At 36.4% G+C, this 14,402-nt stretch overlaps 1 protein-coding gene across 1 annotated transcript; it reads right to left on the bottom strand.

The window, feature by feature from the left end:
* Window positions 1-4,848: 4,848 nt before the first annotated feature.
* Window positions 4,849-14,182, bottom strand: sigirr (single immunoglobulin and toll-interleukin 1 receptor (TIR) domain). Its single transcript, XM_026919874.3, has 9 exons — window positions 13,956-14,182; window positions 8,080-8,290; window positions 7,776-7,903; window positions 7,360-7,500; window positions 7,087-7,230; window positions 6,631-6,733; window positions 6,268-6,418; window positions 5,694-5,871; window positions 4,849-5,524 (listed from the first exon to the last, which is right to left on the bottom strand). Exons 1-9 carry the CDS (start codon window positions 14,011-14,013, stop codon window positions 5,358-5,360), a joined length of 1,281 nt encoding a protein of 426 aa, XP_026775675.3. The 5' UTR covers window positions 14,014-14,182; the 3' UTR covers window positions 4,849-5,357.
* Between the last annotated feature and the right edge of the window lie 220 nt (window positions 14,183-14,402).

Below are 14,402 nucleotides of genomic sequence, written 5' to 3'. Positions count from 1 at the left end.
TTATGTAATTTGGTGTGTGCAGTATTGAACCACATCTATCTGCCTCAGCATCTCTCCAACTGTAGTGGTGCAAAATGCAGAGAGGGATAAACTGGAAATCAAATTTAATGTCACAGTCAGTGCTTGTAATTGCAACAAAATAAAGCACAATTAAATGTAAGATCAAATCTGATTTAAAAATTCCATAACGTTACTAGCATTAATCTTAGCCTCAGATTTTACAGTTACAATCCTAAATTGCTAAGGGACTTCACCTGGCTAATTAATGAACAAATCTTGGGTTGTCAGGAGGCAAGAAATTAAATCTGTACATGAAAAACATGAAAAGTAAAACTAAACTAAATAAAACCATGCCCCATAGTTGTGAATGTTTAAGTGCATGAACTGGCGTCCCATCCAGGGTATATTCCTGCCCTATACCTAGTGTTCCAGGAAAAGGCTCCAGACTGACCAGGATCCTGACCAGGATAAAGCAGTTACTAAAGATAAGTGATTTTTTTTCATTGAACAATTCCTGTAAATTTCATATTGGAAACATTAAAATTAGTGGAATGTCAACAACAATAAACACAGTATATTGTAATTAATCTTTATGTCCTGTTTGAATATCTGTCTCAAAGATGAAACTAATTTGGGAAAACATTTTTTTTTGTATTTAATTTTTAATAATGAAAAAAGTATGAATGAAAAAAGTAGCTACAGCCACACTACAAAAAACATTCATGACCCCTAGCATTCCATCTTCACATTCCTCAATCCATTACAATCATTCTTCTCAGACTGTACTATTCCTATACTATAGCTCAACAGATACATAACATTAAGTATGTCTGTAGGCATAATCAGCATGCATATATCTAGAAATTTCACAAAAAAATGTGTGATAGTCATAAAGCCAACATCACCCTAGGTATTCTTTTGGATTTGTTAATAAGCAGAAGCTTTACTGGATTTGTCTGTTAATGTAAGATTATATTTGTATGTATATAGGTTTTCGTATATGCTTTGTTGTTTGTTTGTTAAATGCAAAGATAGAAATATTTTAATTAGCAAACTAAATGGCAACTTGTTTGTTTGCAACCACTGTACATCTGGTGAAAACAGGACGTAGTTTTAATTACATACATCTCCAGAACTGGTACAGTGCAAGGGCTGCCATACCAGTCGAATATATTATTTTTTTTACTATTTATAATTTTTTTTAGCATCAGGGGTACACTGAAACATGCTGATCCATGACAGCTATGCCCCATGCCCCACGTATGGTTATTGTACAGCTTTACTGAAAATGGCCTTGGAATGCTGATTATGTTTTTTTTTAATCTTGCTACATCTCTAGGCCAAATCCTGTGAGTATTTACAGCACAGGATGGAGCAATGTGGATCACAGAGCTGTCTAACCATTGCATGACAGTGATCTTTTCTGTACTGCTGACAACAGAGCAAACACTTCTTCCATTTCCTTACTTCTCCTTTTCACCCCATATACCATATTCAGTGAGGGGAAAAAAGTATTCAGACATTTTTGTGTTTGTTATTTAATATACTTCCAGTGCATATATCCACTTCAAATTTGCACACATAATGTCTTTTGACTTTGTACTTATAGATATGAACAAAAAGTATGTATTTGTAAGCATTAACAAAGTTGGCAGTTACATCTTCATCCGTCTATGGTAAGAAGTAATTAGCTTTTTGCAGCATTGTCGTTCAATTTTGGACCATTAATCTTGGCTAATCATCTTAAATTCTTGAAGATTAGGAGGGTCCCTCTGATGGACTCAAAATTTCAAAATCCTCCATGACTTTTCATTGGGATTTAAAGTCAGATTTCTTTTTTAGAAACCAGTCTTGAGTTATTTTGGCTGAATGTTTAGGATCAATTCAATGTCTTGGCCAATGAGATTAAATTCTCCTCCTCGTAAATGTCCTGGTACTCCGTTTCATTTAGGTTTCCTTCAGTGACGTGTAATGCTCCAGTACCATTTGCAGAGAAGTAGCCCCACATAATGATGTGCTCTGCTGCATACTTTATAGTCCATACTTCACTGTGAAATCTTCCCAAACAATAGCAACGTGTTTTATAATGACTCCAGCTTGTGATTCTTGATAGTTGATCCATGAAGAGAATAACCAGCTAATGTAATTCTTTAGGATCTACTGCTGAAGTAGTTTCTCAAGGTTTTCTCAAGTATGTCTAACACTGGTCTGATTTTAAAGAGCATATCTGTATTTCCTAACACCTGACAGTAATAATCTTCAATGTCACGATATCAATAAATTTGATCAGTCTGTTTGTATCTGTTCAAACATTTGTTATGAAATTGAGATATAGACTTTCCTCTGATGACCAGTACGTTCTTGATCTTGTGTATCTGAGATATGACATGACCTTATTTATTCCCAGAAAAGACACAGACTTTCATTTTTCAGAGCCAGATTATCTTTCCTGGAATCCATACAAAATTGTGTTGTGAACATTTATTAGGTCATTAGGAAACAGATGCATAAAGAAATCTACTATGTTCTGTTCCTTCAATATTCACTTTCCACCCTCCATAAAAAGACAGCACGTCTCCCTCAAACTGGCTGTCTTTGAGTTTCCAAACGATGCGCATTTTTGTTGTTATTGCAGTAAATGCATTGGAAATGTTAAAATAGAATGGGATGGACCAAGTGCTGAGAAATTATACTTAAGTGAAAGTGTAAATAATGTGTCAAAACCTTAAAAGTGGAATTATTATGCCAAAAAAGGTGAAAGTAAAGTAAAAGTGAAAGTAAAGTTGGTATTTTTAAATGTATTCAAGTATTAAATCGTTTTAACTGATTAAATTAAGTTTATGTCATGTTTTCATTTGAAAAGTAACTTTTAGAACTTATCTAAAACTGTTAGAAGATGATTTTTGTTTTAAAGCAACTACTACACCATGCTGCCTGAAAACAACATTCAGTATCTGCAAGTGCGCAATATTTACCATTAGCTAGAATTTGACTTGCTGCCCAGTCAAGTATGTTAGCTACTGGAACCTTTGCTAGTCTAACCTGGAAGTAGCAAAGAAAACAGGCCAGCTTGGTTAAATAAAGCCAGTTTATGTTACCAAATTTGAAACATACCTCATCATGTTTTTTCAAATTAGATGTTTATGCCATCTAGTGAGGCAAAGAAGACACTTCATTTTATACAAGTCTTTGCTTACTCTTACTAATGATACACTTTAATGAGGTTGGACCAATTCTTGATAGTTTTTCTATATTGATGAACTTGACTTGATGCTTTAAACTAAAATGTTTGGACACTAAACTGAGCCCATTTGACTGAAATAAAGCAACAGCCATTGGCTAAGAGAATTGGATGAGAGAAGAACAAACCTTTTATCTTTGTAATGAGGACATTGAAGGTCGAAATAAAAATGTAAGGAGTAAAAACTAGTAAATATTTTCTTGTAAACGTAATTAAGCAAGAGTATAAGTATTCAGTAATACATTAAGTAAATTAATTTTTCAGAACTATATATATTAAAAAGTATTCAAATGTTCTGCTATTTTTTCCAACTGTAGTAGTGAAATATTAGGGAATATTGTGCTGATGTTTCAATGTTGGCTGTATGATAAGCACCTGTCAGCCATATCACAAAGGCAGGTGTCACTAGTATTGTGCACGCAACCTGAGGCAGTGGTCCAGCGCATGTTTTCAGAGGGAAACTGTAACAACAGATGCCTCCCAGTAAAGCTGGAAGTGTACGTAGAAAAAATTTAATGTAAAAGAAAGGTGCAAAAACAGGTCTTGAATTCAGCATATTAACATCCTCCAAAACAAAAAGAGGATAGTGCTGCCATATTTTTTATAAACTCTTAAGAAGATCACACATAATAGTGCACCAGACAACACAGTATCTAGACAACACGTTGTGGCTGAACCAAACATTCCTGCCATAGATATTAGTGAGAATGTGCCCAGACCAGCCCTGTGTCCAGTGAGGGCCCTCAAGTGCTAATGTGGACATGACTTCCAGCTGGTAGGTCACTGAACAGCTGTTTGTGTGCTTTGGGAAGTACTAAAAAGGGACTCTGCTGTGTAAACACAAGTTGGCCTGCAGGTCAAGAGATACCTTCTTCCATTAAACACCATTTGATGTGTGCTCTATGATGAGTTTGTGTGATACACACTACAAGGCATTGTATGCACTATACATCACACACTGTAACTGGTGCAGAGTGTGGCATACAGTATACAAAAGCCATTTTACACACAGTCATAGTAATATGCTAAAATAGCATGGACATAGCAATTTTCTGACCATGGCTGTATTATGACAGTGGGAAGTTTGCTTTCAACAAACCCACTTTGGTATTCTAAATTCATTTCAGCATTATACTGAAGTGAATTCTATTGATATTAGTAATGGTATAAATATTGGTGATATTCTTCAAGTCCAAAATTCATTTCCAGTGCTTTCCAGTGCTGCCATCTTCAGGTTGACACTTGGACATGTGTGAAAGAAGTGAAAGTGTCTATTCATCATTTGCATCATCAGCTGGGGCAGAAAATGTGTGTACATTTGCAAGTTGGACAAATGAATTGAACAGTGATCCAGTAGTCAGTATACTTCAAAAAGATTTAGCTGTTCATGCACAGCACATGACTATACACAGGCACACACAGGCTTTGCAGTGTCAAATATGTAAATACAATTCAAATGAAGCCTGGCACACACTTCTACAATTGGTTCTTAAAATTGAATATGTAAATCATTGTGGCTGTGGTTGACCTTTTAGGATTTGGTGTCTTGCTATAGTGTGCCACGCAGGCTAACACAAGCAGACCCTGAAATGCCCTTTCACAACAAATGGCCCACAAAATGAATTTATTTGGAAACACTGAATTGAAGTATATACAAATATAAAAGCTATATACATCAACTAATACGAAATGTTAGCAATATGATGCACTTCAATGCTTTTGCAGTAACTTGTGTGCTGAAAGTACAAGAAAGGGAAAGGCAAAAGAAAAGAAAAAATTTATACAGAATTTTTACTTTACTTGATCTAAAGGCATAACCTCTCAGAACTAACAGCCTAACCGGCTAGCAAACATAATTTTAAATATAGGACTTTTTATATAGAAAAATTAAAAATCTCAGATTAAAGGGTAGTGGCTTGGATGTTGTGTGCTGAGTTTACCTAAACTCAAGCCCTTGTAAATGACTTGTGCTCCTCTAATCTGGTCAAATCTAGTTTCCTAAAACACAGAAATTTTTTGAAACACAAACAAAGAGTGACCACTGAAATAGGCTAGAGCTTCTGTTTTGCTCTGTACTCATTGGAGTGAAAGAGGAACAAGGTGTAGTGCTCCAGGTTCAAATGTCATCAGTAACCAGACAGTAAAAATCTCTTCGGGCAGCGTAGCTCCTGGAGCCCAGGTCAGACACATCAATCTCAGGGGTTTTGGCTTCAGTCACTGGATCAGAAGCTGGAGGGAGAACTTGGTCCCTGGACATTGCTTTATAGGTGGGGAACCGTATGCCTACAGATCAGAGTAGTGGATAGACATTATATATGATTCCGAAACATAGAGAAACATTTCAAAATGCTTTTTAAGCCTAGTTATATGTAGCATATCTGGAAGGTATAGTACCAAGATAAACTGGAAGATTGTGAGCAAGCAGCAGATGAACCAGCACTCATGTTCTTACCCAGATCTCCTTCAGGGTCTGGATCAGGTCTGCAATCCAGATAGTCTGGCTGCATGGTGAGCATGGGGTCCCTATCCCCCTCGAGCAGAGTCTGAGGGTCTCCAGGCAACTCACTCTGGAACACCACTTTACGGGGCATGGCCAAAGCTAGTGCCTTCCAAAATGATGATGATGGGGTCTGAAATTGAGAAATTGTGTGTGTGTATGTATGCATATTTGTAAGCATGACAGATCGGAAGCACTCTGAGCAACCCAATGTTTTAGACCAGAGGGCCTCAAACCTGGTGCTGTTCTGATCTTATTACAACTAACACATTAATGGCGCAGGATGGCCATGAACTGTGTACATATCAATAACAATAAGATCAACTATTTTTTAAACATGTACCAATCTTTTAGAATAAAAATTAAAAAGTAGAGATACATGTTCTGAGATGTTTATTTGGCCCCTATATTGGCTCCCAGTTTGAGAACCACTGCTTTAGGTAAATGATTAGATTAGTTAGATAATTGAATAGGAATAAATAGCAAAAAAGTTAAAAATGGCACATGTGTGTAATGTGGGAGGACTCACAATGGAATGTGCTCCCCAGATGAGAGTCGTGATGCGTGCCTGGTGATCTCGTAGCTGCTGGATGATGTCCACACTCACATGCTTCTGCTGAGACTGAAAGACGATGAAGATGGGCTTCCGAGACAGCTCCAGCAGGTGAAATAAGCCCTGTCTAAAAGCAGACCAAAACGCCTTCGAATTGGATAGCTAACTGAAACAAATCAGCAAGATCTCTCTTCCACAGTTAAAATAATACAAATAAGTCAAATCCTCTATTTGATTCTTTCTTAACAACCATAACTGAAATCTTATATAAGAACCAAAATAATTTTTTAAATTGTTAGCTATTAGCCACTTGTCCCAGCAAAAGGCATTCATTTGTACCTGAAGTTGGTAGTGCACCACTCCTGCTGTACATAGGCCTGTGACAGCACGACGATGAGCCGCCGGCAGCGACTGATGTTCATAATCAACTCTGCAGATGGCTCTGAGGACACAACCCACACACACTAGCTTTCAGGAGCTGAGCAGAATGAAAAAGTATAAGAAAAAAACAACTTTGAAGTAATCTACATAGGCATGGGACTATTAAAAAAGTATAAAATTCCTTGAAAAAGAATGTAACTACATTCTAACATAAATAAATATTGACAGGATTATGTACTGTATAACCTGTGATTACATGCACAATGTAAGTTATATCCTGCTACTGTCATATCACAAAATTGCATGGAAAAATAAACCAAAACATACAAATGCAACATATTGTAAATTTAAATCAATTTGGCTGACTGACACGGACAGTAAGGCATTCTGTTATTACATGCCTGAGGGATATACCTGCTCCAGGGAGGATGTTTGTGTTGTTAAGGAGTAACTTGTGCCCATACTTATTCTCCAGTTGAGGTTTCAGAATAAAATTTACAAACTTCTGGTCATTCTCATCGTTTATGTATGAAATGTAGGCATCATAAATTTTGCCATCTGAGTGGGAATAAATATGGATCATGATCAATGACGTGCTGAAGATTATGCAAGAAATGTATCCTTTGGCCTGAGAAACACATAATCTATCACGGTATATATTTATAAACACATACAGTGCAGTCTTACCACTGATTTCATAATCTCCATATGAGTTTTTATACCAGAGTTTGAAGTTGAGGTGGCATTTTGAATACACTAGAACAGCCAAGAACAACATTACGAACAAAACCAGGGATGCGATCACTGCCCCTGTGTGACTGGGGAAGACTGGGATAAAAGAAAAAAAAATGTCATCATTATTATTACATATTTGCATATATACCAGTCACTTGGAAATCAGTTAAATGCTGCATAGACTGTGATAAGATGAATTTAAAAAAGATCCAATGATGAATTAAAAACAGTTCTTTGTAGTACATGCAGACATTTGAACCACACTGTGTGTATCCTTCACAACATATATAATAATAATGACCTTCACAGCAGTCATTATCAGCATCTGTCTTGGTCCATCATGATTGATATGAATGAGTAGGTCTTACTGGTGTTTTTAAGCCTGAAGATGGTTGTACTGTTCCATATTTCACATGAGTAGAGACCATAATCTGACTCTTCCTTCAGACTCACAGTCAGAACACTGCTCACCATCAGCTGGTCTTCGTCTGTGAACCTGTAAAGGTCATGATAAAGGTCACTTTCAAGATGCACCTTGCATCTATTCCATTCATGAGTGCATTTCATAAGAGCATATGTTAAACATGTATGTGGTGAATACTTAAAAAAAGAAAAAAAATTAAGTACTTTCTATTAATTTCTTGGACAGTACTGCTCACATGTGGCACTCACCACTGGGAGGTGTTCTTGGTGAAGGAACCAGGGCTGCGGAGAGGTTCTCCATCTTTGCTCCAACGCAGATGGGCCTTACATTCAGACTCACTGTTGTTGCTGTAGTGTATCAGAACTGTGCAGTTCAGTTCAACATTGGAGCCTTGGCTTGCCCACACATCAGTCTCAGCGCTGCTGGGCACAAATTGCACGGTTCTGCTACAAAGTGGCTCTGTACGTGAGGAACCGTATATACGTAGTAAGAACACATAGTAAGTAAAGAAGTAGAATATACTACCATAGAAACTGACAAGCATAAAATAAATGACAGAAATTCCTCACATGAGCAGAAATGTGTGTTGACAGGTATTGACAGAAATATGTGGCACTACTTTCAAATAAAAATCTTTTTTACTTAGCATTCCCAAGTAGCGCAAGGGAAGTGTGCTTGTCCTATCATTTGGGGGTAGCAAGTTTGAATCCCAGTGATGCCATAGCTATCTGTGGCCGGGAGCCAAGGGGTCAAAATTGGCCATGCTCTCTGGGTGAGGGAGATGACATACTAGCGACACTAGCCAATTGTGGATGTCTATGAGATCATGTATGTGGAAGAGAGAAGGTAGTTACTTCCTCTGTGTATATTATGCTGCCCAGCAGTTTGAAAAAACATGGCAGGCTGGCTTCATTTGTGTCAGAGAGGACGCATGTGTTACGCTTCACCCTCCCTAGTTGGTAGTTGACAGGGGAGAGCTGGCTGGCTGCTGGGTAGAATTCGCCAGATGACCAATTGGAGGGATGGGAGTGCTGGCGGTATCTTTTTATTTCACTTAGACTACGGGCAGATTCCAATTCCATACGGCAAAAAATAAATCTTGTATGCCTGAATTTAAATCTTACAGAGGATATATTTATCAGGCAATTTCTTATGGTTAAGTCTAGTCATGAGTTGTAGAATTTGCTTTAAATAATTATTAATTAAATTATTATTAAATCTTTCACTCAGTGGTAGGTGTATATGGTACAGGAGGTCTTTATTAGTCAGGTATGACTGGGAGTGGGTTATCTCAGCAGAACAAAGTGAAACCTTATTCTCTTAAACAGGTGAGGCTGATAATCATCACCTCTCTCCCAGATCTCCCTTCAGTTTCAGTACTGCGCCCTTATTCTAACCCAAGTTACACTGTGAACTATTTATACTATTCTATACTATACTATAATTACTAATAGTATTACTAATTATTACTAGTACTAAATAGTATTTAGGTATTTATTAAAATATAGAGAAATGTATTAGAAAATAAGTGTTGCACACAAGGTTTCCAGAAAAACAAGGCATTATGAACAAAAGTTCTTCATCAGTTCAAGTGCTTCTGAAGCTGTAGGAGGTACAAAAACATGATTCATTACATATATTTTAATATATACAAACCATATCTTTAATGGTTTCACTACTTAGAGATGAAGGCTTTTGTCCAAAATGTCCTGTTTCTCTGGATACTTTCTGTACTACATTTATTACTGCATCCAACATATATATATATACATACATATACATATAAACAGTGAAGTAAGCATCAGTATAAGAATGACATGATCAGGTTGGTGGGGGTTTGCATACATTCAGATACGTATTTTCTCACAGTCTTTCCATAAGCATCAAAGTATCTGGCTACTTTTAAAATAGGAAGTAAGGTGTAAAACTCCATTGCAAGCTCTTCCTCACCTCTGTAGGTTATCATTCTGGGTTTTTTTCTGCTCAGGTAAGATATTTTATTTGTCCTCTGATTGTGTAGCTAGATATCAAATTCTTACCCTTGGTGATGAATTCGTGTCTGTTGGGTTCATTTTCAAAATATTGTGATTTTCTGACCAACAAAATGTTCAAATGTTCAAAAAACTGTTTTCAAATTCAAAGGATTATGTCAGATGTGTATTAACATTCTTTTTGAATGAATATCTAATATTCTTGGTCTTTGGTGTCATTACTTTAAGTCACTGGACTTACACCACTGACAGTAACACCAGTGACAAATTTCCATTAAAGATGTATTTTATTTTATTAAATCCTTTTTTTCACTAAATATTATTTTGCAACAAGATTGAAAACTGTAAATCCAACCTAATTTATCCACAAGAAAAAAGATAACTTAAAATAACTTAAAAGAGTGTACAAGGAAACTCAACTGGTGCTGGCTGAAATGGCCACTCATTCTTCTGACCTTTGACCTTGGAAGAACTTACCAACAACTTTTGTGATTTCAAGATACAAGTTTTTAAAACAGCTAACACCAACGACATGAAAGGCAGGGATGAATGTACTTTTAAATTATGTATAGTATTCAAAATTTATTTTATTCTGCTAATTTCCATGTTTGATAGACCTCATACGTATGTTCAGCCTCTGACTTTTTAGATCTCAGCGAAAGCCTCTAAAATAGTACAACTGGCTTGCGGGACAACCTATTTTTCTAGCCTTTAGCAGTTTCAAAGAAGATTCGGGGGAAAAAATGTACACAATAATAAAAAGTCAAACTGTTTTTTTTTATTGTTTATGAATGTTATACGGCAATGTCTATTACGTGGGACTCTTTGAAAACTAATAAGTGAAGCGACAAGTTTGTCACCATATTCTGAGAATGACTCATCTTCAGTCACCCAGTGAACTTGTTGGAGCTATCAAGCTGGTTAACCCTGTATGTTTGCATCTGCTTGCACTCTATTCACTACTCTGACTGTTATTTTATCCTTGGCTCTGTATTTTATTTAAAAAACTATACTGTAATTTTGCACACCAATCTTGGTTACAGTGAGTGAGAGCAAGCCTGACCAGCCAGTCTTTAGCTTATATTAGCCTAAATCTTTCACCTACTGCTGGGTAACTCACTGATGCACAATAAAGTTTGTATTTTCATAACTGTAATACTGTGGAATTTACAATAATGGCAGCAGATAACTGCATCCTGATAGTCTTGAACACTTTGGCTGCGTCCCAAACCACATGCTACCTTAGTAAATACCCAGATATGGTGGCAAGTCAGCCACTATTTAAATGAAACTGCGGGCAACTTGGCATAACATTGTATGTCATTTTTGTAAGACAGAGTCAACTACTGATCTGTGATCTTTGTCTAAAGTGTATTAAATCTCCACACTCTCGACATATGATAACTTCCCTTCATGCAACGCTCCTCCCATGATTACAGTAACATAAACTAGAATACAGGTATACTGGGAGTTTTTGAATTTCCACTTGTCTTAGCCTTCTTGCCATTAATGAATCAAAATAGCCAACACATGATAGTTGACACATGATATTTCTGAAATCCTCAAGGTGTTGATTACATGTTAAGAAATATGTTTATATCATATTTTAAAGAAGCATGGCTTACCATTTTGAAAAATTTGAGTGAAAACCATTTTAATTACATATTTGGTAATTTGGGATAGCATGTTTGGGAAGTTGGTACACAGCTTTTCATTGGTTTATTCTTTTACTTTCATCTTCAATGACATTTAAAACATTTATACAGAAAATCTTCAATATTTTTCCAAATTCAAAACCAATCTTTTCTAAACATTTTTATATGAACAGCTTAAGTATAAATCACAGTAGAAAACATCTTGAAATTTACCTCTTGAAAATGATTACAATATAAACATATCTAGATTATATGAACTAACTATGTTACAGTAATACATCTTATGTATATATGCATCAGTGGTCATGACAATTTTATAAACTTCTTTTTTAAAAAAAACATCCTACCTCAAGGTTTTTGGAGCCAGCTTCTTGTTTCAGGCTGGCCACACCCCTTATACGAAGTCACATGAACTAAGTCATGTTATTTCTTTCATGCACTTCCGCTGCAAAGGCTCAGTAACAAAAGTTTTGACTTTCACTTATCAGGCCAGAAAATCAATACTGCTAAGTTTACCGGTCCCATGTTACCTGAAGCCCCACTATACCTGAATTCTCCCTACTTATTGTTATCATAAACCATGTAACACAGCGCCATGACCTACTACACTGATTATAAGTAAAAATATTCTGAATAAAATATTTTAACTTGTCTAAAGCTATAAAAAAGCAGACTGTTAAGAACATGCGTTAACAGTGATCAAAATGATTTCGTCTTTGCCAATGTCTTTACAATTAGCTAACAAGCTGTTTAAGACCTTTTATGATTTGTAATTTTGCACAAATTGTGCCAGGGCTGGCTGGATGTGTGTTTATGCTGGGTTACGTGTCAAATGGTGTTGCTACTGTCTAGTAGATAATACACAATCACTTTAAAATATATAATATATAATCACTTGAAAGCAAAAAAAGAAAGGTGACATAATCTAAGATAGTTTTTTGAGTCAAATCTACAATTGGACCTACGAAAAGCCTAAACAGTACTGTACAGTGTTGACTGTATTGTGCAGTATGGTAACACAGCAGTTACAAATTGTACGTATAAGAGAACTGGCACTCTTAGAGCAAACTCATTAAGTGGGCACAGGATGGGTGTGAACTGGGGGTGCATATTTAATTAAAAAAAAAACACTATTTTTAAACATGCTCCCCTTTTTACATTTTATCAAAGCAGATTTAATAAACTAAATTAAAAATTACTAAGTAGACATACAACTTCTGACATTTTTCTGCGGCCCCCTTGATGTCTCCCAGTGTGAGAGGCGCTGCTGTATCATATGCGTGCAGATGCAGCACAGACCAGCGGAACGGGAGTAGGAAGGTGTGTTTGCACTGCTAACATGCTCAGAGCATGCTTCAGTGACTTTCTAATGGTTTTCTTTTCTATGTTTCTGAATGAGGGCTCAGGTCACTGTTCAAACAGTGATGAGTTTTAAAGCTTGCTAAATGGACGTCGTGACAGGTGTCCGTGGTCATGATGACTTCACATTCAACAAGAGATCTGTTAGCTATTTGTCTCTAAACACACGTCATTTACATATCATAGGCATTCATGGTCTCTTACATGTTTCGAAGTTTAAACCAGGAACTAAACACTGAAAAAATGAGAAGCATGTACACTAACAATGCAAGCGCCACTAGGCCTGTGTGCATTTGCATTTATTCAAAAAAGGGCTGGATGGCAAAGGGGAATAAAAAGGAAAAAATACAATCAATCAGTTAATGCTTATGCCTTTTAAATTTTAATTAGCACAGAAACATGAATAGTAAAGCATTTAGTGACTAAAGCTGGTTCAGACTAGCCTGTTGACTTTCTTACCTACGTCACCTTTTGAGAGTTTAACCTGTGCTAATAATAATATGTCAGAAGGTGACAACAGGTTTGACCTAACAATCTAGTTGTTCAGGTACCCTGGAGTATTCAGCATGCTCATGATCTGTGCAATAAATAGACAGTATAGCAGTGTGTCTAGTGTGATGTACAAAAAATCACACCTGCAATAAGGTCAAAACTGAATAAAATATACTGGGTGTTGTTAATTATAGGTTAAGGTTATGATCACAGGCTTGCTGTTGTGCAGACACTGATAAACTCCATCACTCATTAACCATTTCCAGTTGTGTTAACTAGTCATTCTCCAGATACAAGGGTCCAAAGTTCATGTAATGTGTGTTTTTTTTGTTTTGTTTTGTTTTGTTTTTTTAGACCTACACATTACTTAATTCTTACACCTGGAAAACTAGATAGTGTTCTGACTCTTCAGCTGAGTCCATTTGAGTTGTCAGAGTAATCCTATTATATAAAAACTAAACAAAATAACAACAAAATAACGCACTACTTGCTTTCCTTCACGCATCTGGTTTATTTGCACTTCAGGAAGAGTGTGCACATGTGAAGCAGCAGGCGAGAAAAGAAAGAAAGAAAGAAAGAAAGAAAGAAATGCATTCAAACGCTACAGAAGGAAAAGGTCAGTCTCACCTCCAATCATGAGTGCAACCTGGATCCATATTAAACACATGAAGAGTGTGTGTCCCATCGTGCTCTTACACCTGCAGAAGACAGCCACAGCCTCCTGCTCAGTCGCAGCTGAGTCCAGTGTGTGAAACAGGAGGATACAGATATCCGACGACTGAAGCGCTAATTTAATGGCAAATAACAACTGACACCAAGAGACGAGGAGCGCACAGGTTGCGCAGTGAAGCTGAAAAAAAAAAAAGTGGAACCGCTTGTCACGTGATACTCTACAGTATGTGTGGTGGAAAAAACCCTTCACATGGTCAAACTGTTGACATTTACTTTATATATTCTGATTTTACACACACACACACACAAACACACACACACACACACACACACACACACACACACACACACATATATATATATATATATATATATATATATATATATATATATATATATATA

The sequence above is a fragment of the Pangasianodon hypophthalmus genome, chromosome 9, assembly GCF_027358585.1.
Source record: "Pangasianodon hypophthalmus isolate fPanHyp1 chromosome 9, fPanHyp1.pri, whole genome shotgun sequence".
In the NCBI taxonomy this organism is placed as follows: domain Eukaryota; kingdom Metazoa; phylum Chordata; class Actinopteri; order Siluriformes; family Pangasiidae; genus Pangasianodon; species Pangasianodon hypophthalmus.
Note: the sequence above shows the minus strand (reverse complement) of the source record. Positions and strands in the feature narration are given on the sequence as shown.

Coding starts and splice junctions, on each gene's coding strand:
- sigirr (XM_026919874.3), bottom strand. CDS start 14,013: ATGGGACACACACTCTTCATGTGTTTAATATGGATCCAGGTTGCACTC. Junction 6,734..7,086: donor AAACATCCTCCCTGGAGCAG/GTATATCCCTCA, acceptor TTGTGTCCTCAG/AGCCATCTGCAGAGTTGATT. Junction 6,419..6,630: donor TGGTGCACTACCAACTTCAG/GTACAAATGAAT, acceptor GTCTGCTTTTAG/ACAGGGCTTATTTCACCTGC.